The 20,354-nt window shown below is 49.6% G+C and overlaps 1 protein-coding gene across 1 annotated transcript in view; it reads left to right on the forward strand.

Annotated features, from left to right (window-relative positions):
• The window catches only part of LOC113270754 (BOS complex subunit NOMO1), a 53,733-nt gene that overhangs the window by 19,771 nt on the left and 13,608 nt on the right, over nucleotides 1–20,354 (forward strand). The window contains exons 12-25 of the mRNA XM_026520249.4: nucleotides 1,117–1,291; nucleotides 2,707–2,848; nucleotides 3,898–4,029; nucleotides 5,073–5,209; nucleotides 6,699–6,786; nucleotides 8,740–8,803; nucleotides 9,673–9,768; nucleotides 12,339–12,557; nucleotides 12,646–12,728; nucleotides 13,601–13,760; nucleotides 13,885–14,011; nucleotides 15,757–15,870; nucleotides 16,742–16,869; nucleotides 17,830–17,971. Of these exons, the coding sequence (XP_026376034.1) occupies nucleotides 1,117–1,291; nucleotides 2,707–2,848; nucleotides 3,898–4,029; nucleotides 5,073–5,209; nucleotides 6,699–6,786; nucleotides 8,740–8,803; nucleotides 9,673–9,768; nucleotides 12,339–12,557; nucleotides 12,646–12,728; nucleotides 13,601–13,760; nucleotides 13,885–14,011; nucleotides 15,757–15,870; nucleotides 16,742–16,869; nucleotides 17,830–17,971 (1,807 nt within the window). The remainder of the gene's footprint in view (nucleotides 1–1,116; nucleotides 1,292–2,706; nucleotides 2,849–3,897; nucleotides 4,030–5,072; nucleotides 5,210–6,698; nucleotides 6,787–8,739; nucleotides 8,804–9,672; nucleotides 9,769–12,338; nucleotides 12,558–12,645; nucleotides 12,729–13,600; nucleotides 13,761–13,884; nucleotides 14,012–15,756; nucleotides 15,871–16,741; nucleotides 16,870–17,829; nucleotides 17,972–20,354) is intronic.

The following is a 20,354-nucleotide window of genomic DNA, read 5'->3' on the forward strand; positions in this document are numbered from 1 at the left end:
AATAGCATTCCCAGCCCACGGTCCATACAGAAACAGGTGGCTGGCTGGACCGGGCACATGGGCCCTCATTCCTTGTCCCCTGCTCAGGATTGTGAGCTCGTGTGGCAGACTGGTCCCTTCGCTCTAAAGAGGTGACTGGCTTGTCCTCATTCTCAGATTTCACACACACTATCTCCCACCCCTTTGTTGTTTTCCGCCCCTTCTTATTTACAGTAGGGTGGGTGTTCCAGCGTCGAGGGTACCCCCTAATTATCCTGCATTGAAGCTGCCTTTCCTTATCATCTTTCTGTCACAAGTAGCAACTGATTTTTATCCAAAATGATTCTTAAGATTAGAAAATATAATCTTTCGTCAACTGAGGATACAGTGGCGGCCTCCAGCTGTGGTGTCTCCTTACACTTTAACACGTCAGCTGCTAAAAAGTGAGGAATGTCACTCGAGGCTGACAGTCTCTGTGGCTCTTTCCCAGCTTGGGGACACGCCTCTCACGTGCCCTTCGTCTCAGCGCGCACTGCTCATTGAGAGCCTCCGATCCGGGTCATTACCTGAAGGGGCCTCTCAGTCATAGGTCGCTTCTGAGCCTCCTAGCTCGTAAGCAGTTCAATTTTGGCTTTGTAATTATTTTACATTTAATTTGCTTTTGTGTTCCCATCCCCCCGATCGCTTTTGTCCACGAATTACATATGATCACAATGCGAGGAAGGCGTCTTTGATGCCTCTGCCCCGTTTCGCCTGGGGGATTTAGGCTGCTTACAGGCTCAGTCCGAGGCTGCTGCACTGTCAACGATCCAATTTACCTGAAGCATTCTTATCATCGACAGATTTTCTGAAAATTGCTTCCGCAGCGGGAGATTGCGGATGTCACCCAGAACACAGAAACTGCCCCGCCGTGGGCCTCCGCTGTGCCTTTTCCCTTGCACAGAGAGAGGCTCAGTCTTCCTTGCAGCGGTTGCTTTTTGAAGCTGGAGTCATTTGGGCTGCTTTTCTGCCTCTTCATTAGGGCGAAACTATTCCCCGGGACCGGGGCAGGAAGAGGGATGTGTCGTTTGGGTTGGTAAGTGCCTTTCCTGTGATAATTGAGTTCTCATGCTGGAATGAATGGTCCCCTTGTTGCAGGTTCAGTGTCTGTGGCCAGATATCAATCATTCGCTTCCCTGACTCCGTCAAGCAGATGAGTAAATACAAAGTTGTCCTGTCGTCTCAAGACAAGGACAAGTCTTTGGTCACCGTGGAGACGGATGCTCACGGATCATTTTGTTTTAAAGCAAAACCAGGGACCTACAAAGTCCAGGTATGATGAGTTTTGTTCTATTTAAGATATTTGAAAGAAGAGGCAGTGATTTTTAAAGGGTTATTTTTAGCCACAATGGGGTGACAGAAGGAACATTTCTATTCCCAGTTTCTTATTTTGAGGTCTTTACATTCCTGCATGTCACCGTGGAGCAGACAGGCACCCAGTTTGGAACTGATACACAGGCCTCTTTTTTTTCCAGTCCCCCATGTTTGTTAGGAGTTAGCTCCAGGCTCCCAATCACACCTCCACCTTCTTAGGCATCTAGCTAGTATAGAAGATCCGTAAGTCCCCAAATTAACCCTCATTAATGGCAAGTCCACAGAGCATGGCTTGTGGCACCCAAGGCCAGCCTAGAGCTGGTGTCTCTCCACCTCGCCCTGAAATGAAGATGGCTGGTCTGGCACCATGTGACTTCTCCATTGAGGCAGGTGGAGAAGCTGGGGGGACCCTGGCCTGTGGTCTCACCAGGCGGCTGAAGGCCTGAGCACAGGTTGGGGCAGCAGGCAAGAGAGGAGACAGGGCCAGAGGTCAGCTCACTGTGCCTCGGTGCCACGGCCCTGCCCACAGGGAACACTGTGTCTCAGTGGAACTCAGGCTCCCACATGTCTAGTCAGCTGCTGCTCTTCCTCCCTGACGAAGAGCGGGTGAGGGGAGGGAGAGGGCTGGAAAGGCCGCCCCCCCCCCCCCCCGAGACTGCGCTGTCCTCTAGAGCAAGTGGGAGCCCCCTGCGAGGAGATGAGGCATGAGGAGAGTGGTTTCCCTCCTTTCACCAAAGGGTGTAGGTGTGTTCATAGGTCCTTTACCAGACAGCTGGCTCTTGTAAAGTTGGCCACTGACAAGCCTTTGGAAGCCCTTTTGAAGCATAAGGGACTTTTCCAACAGCCAGCCACCTATTTCCAAGGAGGAGCAACTGTGGGGTGTAATCTTTACTAGGGAGGACATAGGTGACCTCTGGCTGTTCCCCAGTCCCTTTTCTTAACCTAAGAAAGGACACAGAAGAAAAAGAAGAAGGTGGCCTGATTCCCCCAGGGGGACATCCACGTAGCGTTAACAAGTTCATAGCTTACGTCATGAGTGGCCTCAAGCCAGGAGAAGGTTCTGGGACTTAGTGTGGTTCCACCCAGTGTACAGGTGACTGATGACAGCCATGTGCCTCTGTGGGGTTATGCCAGATAGACTTTTGCGCACTTCGTGGCAGGGCTGAAGGCTAGTTCTTTTGGATCTGAGTAGAAACACATTTTCTTCCCATGGCCTGTTTGAGGATTTGTTGTGATTATAAAACTAGGTCTAGCAGTAAACTTCTGTCCTTCAAATATTTAGCCTTAGGCTCTGGTGAATGTTCTGGTGCCCTGTAGGCGGGGGGAGCCGCAGCCTTGACGCAGATACTGACGTCCTCCCGTGTGTCCCTGCAGGTGATGGTTCCTGAGGCGGAGACCAGAGCAGGGCTGACCTTGAAGCCCCAGACGTTCCCTCTTGCTGTGACCGATAGGCCCGTGATGGACGTGGCCTTTGTGCAGTTCTTGGCATCAGTTTCTGGGAAAGTCTCTTGTTTGGGTAAGATGTCAGTTGAAAGTGAGAACAGATAGTTTCAGAGAAGTAGGCAGTTAGAAGTGGGATTTTGGTGAGCTTTTCCCTGTTGGGTGGCGTTCAGGGTGAATTGCCGAATCCGCGCCCGGAAGTGGTTTTCGCGTCTGTATTGTGTACAGTTTTTTCTGAGTAAGCGCCACACAAGTCACTGGATGCGTTTCCCTTGGAGTATTTTTGCTTTGGCTCCTGAAAGAACACATGGATTGCTTTTTTCCCAGCTCTCTCACTCCCCAGCTGTGAGATAGTAAGCTCAGCCTCCGTTTTTTCTTCTGTAGAATGGGAATACTACGGCTCTCGGAGGGTCTTAGTGAGGCTTTAATACAGTCACATCAGGCAGTGTGGCACAGATGTTAAGAACAGAGTCTGAAACCAGACTGCATGGGCTTGCCCCCTCTCTGTGTGACCTGGAGCAAGTCACTTAAGCTCCCTGTGCTTTGAGTCTCTCATCTGTCCTACGCAGGTAATGACAGTACCTGCCTCGCAGGTTGGTTGTGAGGATCAGAGGAATTAGTGTATTTATAGCCCATGTGAGGACCTGGAACACAGCAAGAGCCGTGTAAATCTTTGCTATTCTGAGTGATAGGATTACGATGACAGAGGGCCCAGTTCTGTGTCTGGAATGAAGTGGGCATTCAGTGAAGTTCCATCCTCTTTCTCTTTTTTCCTCTGGCTTCTGGTGCTCCATAAATACTCCTTCCCCCATTTCACCTTCCGTTTCACTTAGCAGGTGCTCTATGATACTGTTTTCCCTCTCCTGTCTTCTGCGGCTCACACGGGGGTGTTCCATAAATGATGGGGTCACTTTTACCCTCGGTGGCTCTGTCGTTGGGTACTGATGCCTGCACAGGGGGATGCGTCTTAGGGCGGAGCAGATGCGTGTTGGCTGGAAAGGAAGCCTGCTGTCACGGCCCTCGGGACATATGCGGTGGCAAGCAGCACCCGGAGGTGGAGGGTTCGAAGCTGGACTGTGGCTGGCGAGGGCAGCCACACGAGGCTCTCCTGTCTCTGCTCTGCAGACACCTGTGGTGACCTGCTGGTGACGCTGCAGTCGCTGAGCCGCCAGGGCGAGAAGCGGAGTCTCCAGCTGTCTGGCAAGGTCAACTCAATGACGTTCACCTTTGACAGCGTGCTCCCCGGAAAATACAAAAGTAAGAACCAAAAGCGGCATCTTGTGGCCCTCACCTACTTCCTGTCTTTCAAAACTTTCCAAAACTCAGCTCTCGAATTGCATGCCAGCTGCATACCTTTACTTGTCTTCCTTGCCCCTTGACCTTGAACGTGCGTTATTTAGCAATGGGTGATAATTCAAGAACTGCTGTTCCCTGCCCTCACTGCCACCTTGTCAGGACAGCCCACGTACGTCTTCTGTTTGGGGAACGTGCCCTCATTCGTGCCATTTTATTTCTAAGCGCCCGAACAGAGGGCGTGAAATAATAACACTGATGTGTCCTACCACATAGCAGCTGTGTGACCTCCCTGAGACTCAGTTTCGTCTTCTAAAACAGCAGTGATACGGCCTTTCTGTAGAGCGCAAAACAAAATGAAATACGGTGTGTGCAGCGCCTGGGGAGTAGGTGCTGGCTAGCATTCCTCTCTTTTCCCTGCTGCTCTCGAGAATCCACCCGCTGGCTGTCTTTCTGCGTTTTTGAAGCTCAGTTTGGAGCAGCTGGCAGTGAATAGCTTATAAAGTAGGCTGTTTTATCTGGGAAATTATATTTTCTGTTCTGTCAGGTGTTGGCAAACTATGACGGGGGGCCAACTACCTGTTTTTATAAATAAAGTTTTATTCAGACACAGCCGCACCCATTTGCTTTTGTGTTATCTACAGCTGCTTATATGCTACAAAGGCAGAGTTGAATATTTGCACGACCTGCAGAGTTGGAAATACATACTTTCCTGGCCCTTTACAAGAAAAGTTTGCTGTCCCTTAAATATCTGACTTGTGAGCATGCCCTTTAGACACTATCGAATTTCTTGCTGATGCTAATGACCAGTGGTTTCATTTTTCTCTTCAGTACTTACTTGTTCTAAGCATTACTAGTTATATATGTGTGTGTGTGTGTGTGTGTGTGTGTGCACGCACGTGCACATATATGCACATACACATTTAAAAAAATTAAGTCATTGTAATTTTTACTCAGGGAGGTAGTGTGCTCTGTGCCCATGTGTGTCTGTATCGTGGCTTTTCCAGTAAGCATCATGCATGAAGATTGGTGCTGGAAAAACAAGAGTCTGGAGGTGGAAGTTCTGGAAGATGACGTGTCAACGATCGAGTTCAGGCAGACGGGCTACATGCTGCGATGTTCCCTTTCTCACGCAATCACTCTGGTATGCCTGCCTCGTGAGGGTTCTCCTATTTGGAAAGCAGGAAGGTCCTAGCATGCCAAGAAGATTATAACCGTCGTTAAGTCAGATGTCCTTTTCTGCCCTCCACTCACCCCCCTATTCAGGAAAGCACAGTCAGGGAGCTTTTAAAACCCCTTAGTGGAAAGATGCCTTCATTGGGAGATTTTCTTGTCCTGGCCCCACGTGAAATTCTAACTCTGATGCGTGATTTGGGACGGCTGTAGTGTGGAGCGCATTGGTTTTTTGTAGCCCTGGGATCATAATACCCACTTCTCGGGGTTGTGGTGAAGTTTAAGTAGCCCTCTTCTGTATTTGGTTTCCTCGGTGTACACTGCTATTATTATTATTATCAGTCGGTCCCGCCGAGTCATTTTCTCTGGTATATTTATCCCGGGGCAAAGGACAGAGTGGCTCGGATCCTACTGTCTCGTTGACGGAGTCTCCGTGATAGGCAGTGTGCTCGCTGAGTTTCAGGAAAGAGAATGGGTGTGTAGGCCTGTCTAGGTCCATTCATGAGTTTCAACTTTTTGGCTTCTAGCAATGGCAGATGTCATTGTCAGGTTTTGGTGGAGAAACTGAGCCAAGTGGCAGGTAAGCCACCGCTCATGTTAGACCCTTGGAGGGATGGCAGCCTGTGTTTCCAGTGCCAGTCGATTGCCCTAACTGCTTCACGACAAAGGCTCCACAAGCAGCGTGGCTGCAGGAGATGGGTTAGCTGGTACCCAGTCGAGAGGAAGTGGTGGACATTTAGGAGGTTGTTCCTTTCCTTCAGCTGTTCAGCGGGTTTCTGTTTCCCTCCGGATGAGATCCGCATTCCATAACGGTGGCCAGCAAGGCCCTTCCCTCACCCCCAGGCTCTTCTCTCTCCACCTTGCTGCCCAGGCCCCGGCACACCAGCCTTCTCTCCACCTCCACACCAGGCTCGTTCCCTCGTCTGGGCCTTTGCACACGCGCGTTCCTCTGTCTGGAACGGCGCATCTTCTCCAGCAGTGCCCGTGTCGGTTTTCTCTCATCATTCAGGCTGCATCCTTGACGTTGCCTACTCAGGAGGGGTCCTGCCCTGAGCCCAGCCAGCTGAGATGCTCCTGCCACGTTCCCGCTCTGTCCTGCTTCCCTGGCTGTTTTGCCCACCGCTCTTATTAGCTGAAATCTCTTTTCTTTGTTGACCACATTGATTTTCTGTCTTCCTGTATTAGAATGTAAGCCCCCTGAGAGCAGGAGCCACGTCAGCCACCAAGGCCCAGCCCTGGGTTTGTTGAATAGCAGGTGCTCAATAAATATTAGTTGATTGAATGACAAAGAGCATGTTTTTGTGGGAAGTTTTTGAAGGTTTTTAATTTTCCTGTGGCACCCAACTGCTCAAATGATTAATGGGTAAAACACATGACTGGTTCAGAAACAGAAATATTATTAATCATCTTGGTGTCTCCATCTCTCCTAGTAAGTCATTGTATTGGCTTTGGTCCCTTAGGAATTTTATCAGGATGGAAATGGACCTGAGAACGTGGGGATTTATAACCTCTCCAAAGGAGTCAACCGATTCTGCCTGTCCAAGCCTGGTGAGTCTGGAAGGATTGATGGGCTCTGAGTTAGAGAATGGAAAGGCACCGAGGATTGTGGTAAAGGCCTTTTTTCCTCCCTGGGTTCTCTTTGTGTCTTGCTATCAATTTCGGTTGTGGTTAGCGTACCCTGGATTTTCTGTCTCTTTCCGCTGGAGGGAGTGATATTTCGACCCAGAGAATTAGAGCTGGGGGCTGGAGAGCGTTCTTGGTCTCCGGGGTTTGAGTTGGGTAGAGACGGCTGGGCCCTTTCCCCTTGAAAAATACTATACCATGGGCCAGTTACCTCTCCTTAAAACTGACTTAAAAGTGATCTTTTGAAGATAAAAATTGGACCATCTCCCACCTTGCCTAAAATCCTTCAGTGGCTTCTCTCCCTTTGGAACGACTTTATTGAGGTGCAGCTTGCAGGCCATAACATTCACCCATTTACAACATACCAGGATTTTTAGTAAACCTACCCAATTATGCGACCATAACCATAATCTGGTTTAGAGCATTTTCATCACCCTGGTGATATTCTTCATGCATGTTTACAGGGAATCTTTGCTCCCAGCCCCAGGCAGCTTCTAATCTATTTTCTGTCTCTATGGATTGGCCTTTTTTGGACATTTCATGTACATGAAATCCTGCCATCGTGGTATTTTGTGTGGCTCCTTTCACTTAGCACATTTTTGGTGGAAGTTCCTGTTGGGAAGGGTATTAATGATCTGTTCCTTGTTGTTACTGAATTCTGTCACGTGGATAGATCACATTTTGTGTGTCCACTCACCAGTTGGTGGACATTCCTGGTTTTTGGCTCTTATGAGTAATGTTGCCATGAATGTTTGCATCCCAGTCTGTGTGTGGACATCTGTTTTCATTTCTTTTGGGTTAGATACCCAGGAATGGAGCTGCTGGGTCACAGGGTAAATTTATGTGTCATTTTTAAAGAAACAGCTGAACAGTTTTCTGAAGGGGCTATGTGTTCCCGTTGATGTTTCCACCAGCAGCACACAAGGGTTCCTGTTTTCCCACATCCTCACAAAAGACCTTTACGGTCTTTTTTGATTTTAGCCGTCCCAGTGGGCGTAAAGTGGCAGCTCACGGTGGTTTTATTTTGCATTTTCCTGGTGAATAATTCAGTGACTTCTCTGGGTTCCCGAGGTAGAGTACACGCTCGTTGCCGCTGTGTAGCCGTCCCCAGCACGATACCTGGCCTGTAGTGGGTGCTGGTGCTCTGGCAACATTTGTAGGATGAAAGAGCAAAGTGAACGGAGAAACCCATTTCTTTCCTGGTAGGAGTTGCACGGGGGCTTCCTTGGTGGGATGAAAACAGCAGAGGTACTTGGAACTCATTTCAGGTTTCTGTAGGAAGCGTGGCCAAAAGGTGGGTTAGTGACCATTTGGGGGACTAAATCGTTAGGCTTCGCTCCTTCCCGATGCTGTATTCCTCCGGCAAACAACATACGCTCCTAGTCAGAGCTGTTACCCTACGTAGACTCGTGGCATGAAAGTGTCCTCTGCGATTGTTCCCATAAATTCCTGGGCTTTCCTCTGCTCCATGCTCTGTTTTAGGAATGTTTCTAGGAAGGAGGTCAGGCTGTGGTTATCTTTTGGATCTTTAACAGAATCTGTTAAGTGGAAAATTCTCGGTCTCATTTGAGGTCGAAATGTACTTCCTGTTCCTTCGTGTGCGCATCCCCGTTAGCTTGGTCTGTGCAGTTGAAACTAGTGTGAGTTGTTCAGTTACGGAAAATGAAATCCTGAGCTTGTGAGGGGCCATGAAATGGACCGGGTTGTTGAGAAGAAGCTGCTTCCGGCAGTGGAAAAGCATCTCTGATCCCATAATAGCACATCTGCCGCGTGTTGTGTGTTCGAGTGAGAGGCGCTGCCTGTGGGCTTTCGGTGCTGGGAGGGCTCAGTGTGATAGACACCCTCCTCTGAAAATGACTTTTGATTTCCTGGGTGCAGGTGTGTACAAGGTGACTCCTCGCTCCTGCCACCGCTTTGAGCAAGCATTCTACACCTATGACACGTAAGCTGGGTGTTCACTGCCCCGTGGCGTGGGTAAACCTCCCCTGCAGTAGAGTGGGCACACAGCTCTTCTTTGGTTATTTCTGAAAAACAAAAGCATATTTTTTTCTGGAAGAGGTAAAGTTAGGTATTAAAAAGAATTTCCATGTAGGGATTTTCAGATATGTATATATCTGAAATATATATATTAATATATATATTTATAATATATATTTATATATATTATAAATATATAATATGTATAATATATGATATTATAATAATAATATAATTATTGTTGTTATTTAGAAAAAGAGTGAGAGCGTGAGCAGAGGGTGGGGAAGGACAGAGGGAGAGAGAGAATCCTAAGCAGACTCCTTGCCCAGCACGGAGCTCGATACAGGGCTCAGTCTCACAACCCTGAGATCATGACCTGAGCCAAAATCAAGAGCTGGGCGCTTAACTGACTGAGCTACCCAGGCGCCCCGACATTTGGATAAATTATTGAGGACATGGAGCTGCGATCTCTTTCCCCAGAGTTCTGTAAACCCAGGATGGAAGGCTGAGGTTTTCAAGTGGCATAAATACCATCTTGGTTAAATCTTCCAGCCCTCACTGATGGGAGTTTCTCAAACTCCAGCCTCCCATTTTTACATTGTTTACAAACCCTGGAGGGTTTCACCGGGAATTGGAGGTGTCAAGTTTTAGAGCGAAAATAGTTTATGCTTTAAAACACTGATAGGTGTGTCAGGGGTTACCTCACCCCAAACTTAGAGCAATTTCATGTAGTATATTTCAGGGTCAGAACAGTTGCCCATGAAGGGTGTGTCTGTGATCCTTTGGGAACAACTAGGTGATGTTGCTGGTGTTTTCTTTCCGCTTGATTTATAGGTCATCACCCAGTATCTTGACGTTGACAGCCATTCGCCACCATGTCCTTGGAACTATCACCACTGACAAAATGATGGATGTCACTGTGACGATCAAGTAAGACTCGTGCTCCACGGTGGTCTGAGCGCAGGAGGGTGGTGGACGAGGCCCAGGGACTTCTCTGACAGACACTTGGGAAATTATTTTTGATTTCTTATCTCTAGGTGTGTATACAAATGGCCTTCCCTCTTACTGGACATAGCCGTAAATTCACCACAGCCTTGGTCCTCTCCTTTTATGATTCCGGAATTAACTGAGGATTGAGGGAGAGCCTTCTGACAGCTCGTTTCAGTGCCTTAAATTTCTGTTTGAACCCTTTACACTTCCTGTCTTGGCTAAGGGGGGAAAAATTCTCTGCCTTGTTCACTGTATTTCAAGTGTTTTAGCAAATTCAGAAAAATTGCCTATTTTTCTCGAGACCTTTTCTTGAAGGCTGGGCAAGGAGAGATGGCACCTGATAGACACAGGGTCGTGAGGGAGAAGGTGTATGAAAGGCAGTCCCTCACCGAGGGTCAGCTTCACGCGAATGTTCCCTTTGAGAGGAATTTTTACAGTGTGGTGAGGTGCCTCTGACACCCTGTTTTTCTTGAGAAATGAAAGAATTTTGGCCACATGACCGTCTTTGTGAGAGAGAATGGAAACCTTGAGTAACTTTTCTCCCTCCTTACTTGAAGCGACCTTTTCGCCTATGTCTCCATCTCTCTGTCCATCGCCTTTTCCACTCCCCCATCCATGCCGAAAATGTCTGGAGAATCTTCGCTGTTCAGGGCCAGCCCCTGTGTTCATGGGACTTAGGGTCTCACAGGGGACACCGATAGTCGTCACGGTGTTGCACACGGTGTTGCACCTACGGTGAGGACTTTGTATTGGGCCCCCTGAGGATTGGGGGGGCCCGCAGGGGAGGCAGGCTGGTAGGGCCAACCCATGGTAAGGGTCTTTGCTTTGTGCACGGACAGTATGGTGTGTTTTGAGTAGAGGGATGACTTTTTGCTTCAGAAGGCTCCCCCTGGCTGCTGAGTGAACAGGTGAAAGCAGCCCACAAGTGGACATCCCTTGAGGCAGGAGTCCAGGTAGGAGCTGCTGGGGTTCAGCCAGACAGATGGTAGTGGGCTGGGGAGCAGTGGGCGGCTGGGACGTTGTTGAGCAGATGGAATTGACAGGATGTGGCAACACACTGACCAGTGGGGTCAGGCGGGATGAGTGGCGGGGACAGCTCTTGGCTTCTGACTGAGGAGAATGGGTTGAAGGGGTGCCCCCTTCCCCAGGAAGCCAGGTGTCTAGAAGATGGACTTGGGAATGTTTCTTGTGGGCCCAGAACTGTGCCTGGTGCTGGAACAATGCCTTTCACTATTCTCCTGCTTGGAAAGTAGCAATTACTGGTGGGACTTGAAATTCATATTCTTACTAGAAATTATAGTCGTGACCCTGTGTTACCTTATTTTCAGTCTTTATTGAGTTCATTCTTGTAAGCTCAGAGGGGGTTTGGTTTTGTTTGCTTGTGCTGGGGCTTGTATGAGATGCATGTTCCAGCTAGACATGGCTGCCTGGATCCCTCCTGGGGATCTTGTGCTCCCCGGGTCCCACACTGGTCTCCTGGTTGTTGCCCTCCACAGACCCACTCTTTATCATCTTTCTAGATGGTCCTTTCTCCTGCATCCTGTACCCAACCAGTCCGTGCACAGATCCTTGGCTTTACAATTGAAATATGCCCACCATCTTGTCCCTTCTCAGCGCTTTACCTCCGTACTCTGGTCTGAGCCACTGTCTGTTGCCTGGATCTTTACCACAGCCATCCTACCTGGCATCCCTGTTTGGGTTCTTGCTTCATGACAGTGTGTTTTCCAAGCGGAAGGCAGAGTTTAGCCTTTGGAAGAAGACATCATGTCATGCCTTTGCCTGCAACTCCAGTGGCTCTCCATCCCACTCCGAGTGAAATCCAGGGTCCATGCCAAGGCTTGTGAAGCCCTAGTCTATCACCTGCTCCCCCACGACCCTCTGACCCATCCGATTCTTCCCTGGGTCCCTCTGTCCAGGCCACCTCAGTCTCCTTGCTGTTTCCCCAGGGGAGCTCCCTCTCAGGCTCCAAGGGCTTTGACCTTGCTGTTTCCATACTCCTCACCCAGGGAGCCCAATAAAGAACAGCACCCCCACATTCCCAGCACTCTTTCCTTCCACACTGCTTTATTTTTCTCCGTTGTACTTCCTTGACATTTTCAGTCTATCGTCTGCCTCTTCCCACTGGAATATGGATTCCACATGGTTAGGGAATGTCATCTGTCCAGCTTACCGGTTCTCTAGCAGTGTTCTCAGTTAAGGTTGAATGAAAAAATACGGTGGTATGCAAAGACCTCTGCGTCCCACGGGAAGTCGGATGTTTTCTTCAAGTCATAAAGTAGTTCATCCCAGCCAAGATCTACTAGATCCTGCCACCGTCACAGAGAAGTTCAGTTTTCATTTTTTAAAAAACTATTGGTGTGTTCAAACCAGAAGCAGGGTGTGCCCCCGTGGTGCTGTTATAAGGGGTTTGTTTTTTCCCTTACGGATGACTCCTTGTTGAAATGTCAGATTGCCACCGACTACAGGGATAAGTGACCACGTGCTCTGGGCTGCTCCTTCCTTTCTTCCAGATCTTCCATTGACAGTGAACCCGCCTTGGTCCTAGGCCCCCTGAAATCTGTGCAGGAGCTGCGGAGGGAGCAGCAGCTGGCCGAGATTGAGAGCCGCAGGCAGGAGCGGGAGAAAAACGGCAAGGAAGACGCGGGAGAAGGGAGGAGCAAGCCCCCCGTCCAGGAGATGGTAGAGGAGCTACAGGGCCCCTTCTCCTATGACTTCTCCTACTGGGCACGGTAAGTGCTCTCTACGCTGCCGTCCGTCCTGACGGCCTTCCTAACAAAGGGCAGAGCCAGCCGCATGCAAGTATCTTCATCGTTTTAGGTCTGGAGAGAAAATCACTGTCACACCCTCGTCTAAAGAGCTGCTCTTCTACCCCCCGTCCATGGAAGCCACCGTCAGCGGAGGTAAATGTCAACTCCGTGAGCCCGCAACACGTCTCTGCATCCGTTCCTTTGCCTGCATTTAAAAACGTATTCCGTGTCGTTGATATCACGTAACTGTCTTTGTAAGGCTCCCTAAATCCCCTTCGGCACAGAGCTGTGACTGCTTGGCGAGTGAGTGAGTGAATGGAAGGTCTCAGTCGATGAAAGTAGCTGGTCATTAAAATTTGGGCCATCTCTTTGGAGAAGGACCACCAACTGTTTTCCCTGCATTTTTAATTTGCCACCAAAAGGCAAGTGAAAAAGCAAAGCCATCTCTTGTTGATACGTGAGCATTAGCCATCATATGTCTCAACTCTTCGTGGTGTGATATTTGTTGGTAGGGGCGAGGGAGGGTCTTCTTAGGACCAGGCAATGAGAAGTGATGGCTGGTGGAATATTTGTTATTGGGCTTCCGACCGTTTCCTCTAGCGGTATGGGTTCATTAGATCTTGGGCATGTACGTGATCCGTGTTTGGAAGGGGGGCATACTGAATAGAGTGGCTCTCCAGGGGGCAGCCCTTTTGGGGTGAGCTTCCGCCTTGGGCCCAGCTACATAGCCTCTTAACCCGCCAGAAAGGCCTTGTGACAACGGAGAGAGGGGTAGCGAGAACCCCAAGCCTTTTTTAGATTTGCTTCCTGATGTTTCCACCTGTTGAGCAAGGCCTTTCAGGGATAGAGGGAGGTGTGGGCCCCCCTCCGCCCCCTGATTATTACAGTTTCTGTTATATATTAACCTCATTTGGAACTAGCTTCAGATACCTCCATTTTAGGCCCCTCTTTAGTGGGAAGCCCCCAACCAGAATGCCCCCTTCCACTGCAGCTAAGTCCTGTTCTTCTGTTTGTTCCCTGTTTAGAAAGCTGCCCGGGGAAGCTGATTGAGATCCATGGGAAAGCCGGCTTATTTCTGGAAGGCCAGATCCACCCAGAGTTGGAGGGAGTCGAGATCGTCATCAGTGAAAAGGGGGCGAGCTCACCCCTGATCACAGTCTTCACTGATGACAGAGGTGCCTACAGGTAAGCCCCAAGGAAGAAGCACTTGCTTGGGACCTGGCGGGGAGCCCAGGCTTCCATGGGGCCGGCGAGGCCTCCTGCAGGTGTGACACACAGCCCTCTCCAGCGTCTGCTTGCTTCTGTCCAGTGTCGGGCCCCTGCACAGTGACCTGGAGTACACCGTATCCTCACAGAAGGAAGGCTACGTTTTGACCGCAGTGGAAGGAACCATCGGAGACTTTAAGGCGTATGCTTTGGCTGGCGTAAGCTTTGAGGTAACATGTTTTTAAAAAGCGGTTTTATTGAGGTATAATAATTGACATACAGTAAACTGCACATAAAGCATATAATTTGATCATTTCAACATATGGGTACACCCATGAAAATAGTGACAATCTGGCACCCCACTAAGTTTCCTTGTACCCCTTCCCCGCCTCGTGCCCCTCCCTGCTGATCTGCTTTCTAATCCACAGAGGATTGCATTCCATTGTTAAGAGTCAATAGTTTATCTAAGCCAAGACGCAGTAGAGACCTGGAGTTTGACTATAGAAAAACCTTTGCCTAGGCCAAACCTAGAAAATAAAAAGGTAATTCAGGTTGGTTCCAAGGCAAAGGAAATAATAGGGGAAAGGCAGAGAAAGTGATGGGTTGCCCAGCACATGCTTGTCACAGTAAGACCAACCGGAATGTTATTTAGGAATGGAAGGGTAAAAGCATTTCAAAGGAGCCTTGTCTGTTCGGTGTACTCCAGGTCGCTGTGCAGGGGCCCGACACTGGACAGAAGCAATGGAATGCAATCCACCGTGGATCAGATTGCATTTTCTAGAGTTTACACAAATGGAATTGTACAGGATGTACTCTTTTTGGGGGCTTCCTTTCACCCAGTGTAGTGTGGAGACTTATTGACTTTAGCTTGTTTGCATACTTTTTGGCAAGTGTTTTAAGCTCTCATCCTTAACTGTGTTCTGTGTAAAAGGACAGAATGTTCCTAGAGCGGTATTTGATGTCATTTTCTCTTCCCTCTGTCCTTCTTGGGAAGAAACATGGTGTGTGGTGTCTAGAGTCAAGTCTGGAGGTCCCTGAGTGTGAATATTTTCAACATAGAGGTTCAAGGAAAAACACAGATGACATCACGTACAAATTTCAAATTCTCTTGTGCAGGATGCATTTTAAAGCAAATTAAAAGACATTCCAACCAAGAAATACTCTTTAAACCATAAGTAATACCCCAGATTATCAGGAACTGCTAAAATCGATACGCTAATGACAACCCCATAGAAAAAAGAACAGTTAAGTATAGGAAAAGGCAGTTCGCAGAGTTGTAGAAGTGACTGGTGAACATAGGAGAAACGCCCAACTTCAGCAGTGACTGAGGAACGCAAAGGAAGTTACCGTAGAAACACTGGGTTTTAGGTTAGATTCGCAGTGGTTAAGACAATGTCCATTTTTTGGAGAGCGTGTAGGGTCCCGCGTGTGGATGAATCACGGAACTGTAAGTGGTCACAGTCACTTTGGCATGCCGTGTGGTGTCGTCTTGAATTCGGAGTGCATGATGTCCCAACCGTTCCCCTAGGATTAGGGGAAACCCTAAGTGCACAGAGATACACATGTCCCAGGATGCTTCGATGGTCCCCTCTTTTCTGTTGTAAAAGTAGGTGGCCGTCCACCTGCTGTGGCCGGTCGCCCCCTGCTTTAGGATGCTTTAGGGCTGCAGGGCCATGTGGTGGGGCCCCATGCTTGATCCACCTGCCCTCCCTCCCCTCCCCCGCTGTTAACTCGCCCATCGGTCAACACTAGCCGTGATGCTTATACACTCGTGTGGACGTAGAGGCAGTTCTGGAAGGCCGCACGCCTAACTCTTAACATGAGTTAACCCTGGGGACAAAGACTAAACCTTCTTCCCCCATTGGATCACATAAAAGAAACACAACCCAGAAGAGTTACCTCTTGACTTTTGAAATGTTATCTTCGGTGGGTAATAGGAGTCCACCTTGCTCTGTTGTTCCATTCTCGCCCCCAGATAAAGGCCGAAGATGACCAGCCCCTCCCCGGGGTCCTCTTATCCCTCAGCGGTGGCGTGTTTCGTTCCAACCTCTTGACTCAGGACAATGGCATTCTGACATTCTCCAACCTGGTAAGGTGTCCTATAATTTACTGCCTGCTGGTCTTCCCCCCCCCCCCCCCCCGAGAGCGTGGGGACACGGTGTGCGTGACTTAATGTATCGCTTGACAACGTGAGAACAGAGCCCCAGCGTGGAGTGTTTTATGTTGCTTAGGGGACCAAATGTAATTAGAGTATTGCTCTTACTAGAACTTAATGTTGCTGATTCATGTTCCCTTCCGCCGACATGTCTTGTTTTCTGGCCGCCGGCTTGTCACGAAGACAATGTCATTAATTACCCTGGCCGCAGCAGCTCCCCTCCTAGGCGTCCCTCTGCTAGACCACGGCATCCCGTTGTTGATAATGCCGAGGCTTATTTGGTGGTTAGCTTGTGTTTCTTCTGCAAACCACGGTCCCCATGGGGGAGGCTAGCACCGTCCCCTTCGAGATGTCGTCCGGGGCCCTGACCGACGGGACTCAGGAAGTGTATATTACTTGGCCATTCCGTGAGTCCTGGGAATAAAGTGAGGGCTACAGGGACATCGCCTGCAGGCGGTGAGGTGTATCTGAAAGATCAGACGCTGTGCAGCTGCAGATCTTCCCTCCACTGCTTAGTTGCTGTGTCTTCTCAGGGGAGCTACTTGACCTCTCTGAGCCTCAGTTTCTTTATAAAATTCAAATTGGCATCTGCTTCACAGAGGTACTGTGGGCACCTAACACCGGCTACTATTAGAGTTGTCGATAGAGTTAGTTTATGGGGGAGTTAGAGTCACCGTTTCTGTCTGTGCAGGAAGCCCTGGAGCTCTGGTGGCCACATTCCGGTCCCCGACGACCGTAGTCGCCCCTGGTTCAGCCATAGCTAGATGTGGCAGTAGAGACTCAGTTTGTGCTTGGTTCTCGGCAGAGCCCTGGCCAGTATTACTTCAAACCCATGATGAAGGAGTTCCGGTTTGAGCCGTCCTCACAAATGATCGAGGTGCAGGAGGGGCAGAACTTGAAGATCACCGTCACCGGCTACCGAACGGCCTACAGGTGCGCAGCCCGCCTGCTCCCCGGGCCTCTGGGCCTGGACTGTGGAGTCCCACTCGGGCCTCTGTTTCCTGGGAACTCTGCCTCACCCCCATTCGGGAGCCAGAGGGGATGAGAGAGCAAGTGCAGAGAGTTTTAACTGCTGCCTTTTTCTTCGGATTCTTCAAATTACTGCTCTTTTACAAAGTCCCTATTCTGAAATTGGCCTGAGAGAGCCCGTTTAGTTGCTTAAAAATTTTATTTTTACAAGAGCTTGAAACTCGAATTAAATTTTAAGAAGGAGGAAATGAACTCACTCGAGTAAGGCTTCAAAATGTTGAAGAGAGGATAAAATGTTACGTTTTCCTCCATTCCTTGTGTCTCAGCCGTTCGTGTTTTCCAGTGTTTCAGAGCACTTCCGGAGACGGTTTGCGCAAGTGCTGGTATACTTACACGATATACTGTATCGTAGCTGTGTCAGTGTTACGGAGCTATAAGTATATTTACGTACTCACCCACCGCACGCATGTATTTGTAAAGGTATACGGAAGCACTTGAGGTGAAGACTGATAGAAAGTTTAGAAAAATGGGCCATTTTCAAATGACTATGTGGCATGAGAGAGAAACTGATTTCATTTCATTAGATGCGTTATTATTTAAAATACAGCTTAATGAAAATAAGATAAAATGGATTAAAATAAGGCTTAGCCCTTTCTAATTGTAATTTTCTGGAGCATCCCTTCAAACATAAAAGAAGAGAGATTGATGACAGTCTTTTGGCTGGCTCAAGCCTTCGGGCAGGAAGGTCAGATTTGGAAGTGACACGGCCGGGACTGAGTGCCTGGGTCATCAGGGTACAGTTCTCCCCTGGGCTGTTTGGTACTGTAAATTGTTGATACACGCGGGACACTTGACCACAAATCCTTCATGTGCGTCAGGAAACCATGGGGATATCGTGTTCCGTTTCTTCTCTTGTCACTCTAGTTGCTACGGTACAGTTTCTTCTCTGAACGGAGAACCAGAGCAGGGTGTAGCTGTGGAGGCCGTGGGACAGAGCGACTGTAGTATTTATGGAGAAGACACCGTGACAGATGAAGAGGGGAAGTTCAGATTACGTGGATTGCTGGTGAGACTTTGGACATTTTTTGTTAGTGGGTCTTTTGACACTGTGAAAGGAGGTTTGGGGCTGGAGGGTTAGGGCTCTGGAACCCTCCTAATCCCTGTCTTACATGGCACAGCTTACCTTTCATTGAGCACATTGGGTTGGGGTTTTGTGGCAAAATAAAGTTGGAAAACAGTGGGTCTGGTGCAGCTTTTGCCTGGCATTGGGCGGTTCTGGCGTAGGCCAGGGCTCGTAGACCAGATGCCTTTGGGGCCAGAAGAGGCGTCTGAACTGCCGAAGGATGCTGGGTGGACACTAGGGAGTGGTGAGGAGTGCAGAGAACTCTGGGGCAGCTACCGCTCTGCTCCAGCTCTTTATAGCCACGTGGGAAGACAGGCTCAGCACTGCCAGATCATTTGAATTGTTAAAAGACAAGTCAGAAGTTCAGATTTCCATGTGAGAACTCCTGACTTTTAGGTGTCAACTAATTAAAAAGAAAAAAATCCCACAAACCCACAGCTTTGTTGTGTGGGCCACAACCAACTCATTTGTCCTTTTGGCTGCTCAGTTGCAACATTCAGTTTAGGATTCATGGTGCCTCCTCAGTTTGTATTCGTGCATTCATTCATTTGCTCATTCAGCGGACACTACCCGTGTACTGTGTGGTCACTGCGAGAGTGTCGTTGGATAGCACCTGCTGGATTGGGCCCCTTGGATCTGGGCTTGGGTCCCCGGGCTTTCAGATTCACACACAGGATGTTCCTAGCTGACCACAGAGACAGGCACACAGATGTCCGCAACAGGCTAACGCTTGCCCAGATCACGTGAGCTGAAACGTAAGCCAGTTTCCCAGTGTATTTAGATGTGTTGGGGCAAAACTGTTCTTTCCCCAAAATAAAAATACTCATGTCCGGGGCATCTCAGTGTCGGAAACTGGGGTACCTGGGAGGCAGGTTGGAAAGTTGCCTGGTAAGCTTGGGGTGTTCAAGCTGAAGGAGGAGGATGGACTTGGGGGTGTCTTCTCTGACTGTGCGGAGGACTGGAATTCTGATGGTCCAGCTGGATGCACACCAACTGGGTGCGTTCTGCGCACCCCACTCTGCCCACCATTCCCTCCGTCTGGCATGTTCTCAGCAGAGTCATCCACGTGACGGTTACCTTGACGTGCTTAGGAGTCCACACAAGCCTTACCGCCATGCTCCTTTCTCGCTGTCATCCGCCCTGTGGGGGGGCCCTGCCCCCGAGGAGCGTGCTGCCTCCAGGCCCGCTCCCTTCCTGTGGCAGTGGTTCCACGGAGACCAGACAGCCGGGACACCACGGCCTCATGCCACTGCCGCCAGGGCCCAGGGAGGAGCATCCGGTCGTGGGAGCCAGTGCTTGGCCTCACGAGTTCAGTGCAGGCCCAACCTTTGCAGCTGGTCCTTTGTTGGCTGCACGAACGCCCTTCTGCTCTGTCTGCTCCGGTGTGAATCCCGCCTCCGTCATCGCTTAGCTGTTTACGTTCAGGCAAGGGGTTTGTCCTTTGTGAGTAGTTGTCCACAGTGAGTAGTTGACAACGTCGACAAACAGAACCTTCCCTCGAGGTGGCCCTCACCCAAACTGCCAGCTCAGGTTTTGGTTTATAGCTTGCTGGACGGCAGCTTGAGACGGGGTCTGGGTGGGTGCCTGTGGAGGTCGGGCTTCGGAGAGCCTCCCTTCCCCCAGGTGAACTCTATCTGTGTTCTTGGCCTACCTCACTCTTTCGGTTGCGGGGACCCAAAATCTTCATCGCTTTCTGGATTCTCCCAGCGTCTTGCTGGCCCAGACGTGTTCTTCTAAACTCACCGACTTAACACATTTTATGTAATTAAGCCGAATATAGTTTCTTTCTCCGGCGCAGTAGATTTCCATTTTAGTTGGTGCTCTGAAGACACCCTCCTCCTCCTCCTTCTAATAGGTGTTCGTTTATTAGTGCTCTCACTGGTTTTTGGAGTCGCCCTGGGGGCTGCCCATGCCTTCGTGTGCCAGTCCACAGTTCTGTGGGGACATCCTTAGCCATTCCTCAGCCAGGGTTTGGGATTCGAGTTTGCCAGTCTCCCAGAGGACACGAGGCTGGAGATCCCATATTGGTTTTCTAAGGATCCCGGCCTCAGGATTCGTTCATTCATTTCACCTTTCCCCGCACTGTTGTCAGGAGATCTTGGGTGAGAAGCTGCGGCACTAGATTCCACTGCCAGAGGATGAGGGTGAATCTCTGAGTTCGTCAGCCCGGGCCCTGAGCAAAGACGGGGCCGGTTGGGATGGAGCAGCTGCCCGGACAGGCTCCCGGTGGCCCGGCCACGGGAGCTAGCAGGCAGTGCCGGCCCCTTTTCTGCCCAAGTGACTACTCTCGTCCCTTCCTCTCTGGGGTACAAATAGCTCTTTTGAG

The sequence above is a fragment of the Ursus arctos genome, unplaced genomic scaffold (genome assembly GCF_023065955.2).
Source record: "Ursus arctos isolate Adak ecotype North America unplaced genomic scaffold, UrsArc2.0 scaffold_2, whole genome shotgun sequence".
Lineage (NCBI taxonomy): Eukaryota > Metazoa > Chordata > Mammalia > Carnivora > Ursidae > Ursus > Ursus arctos.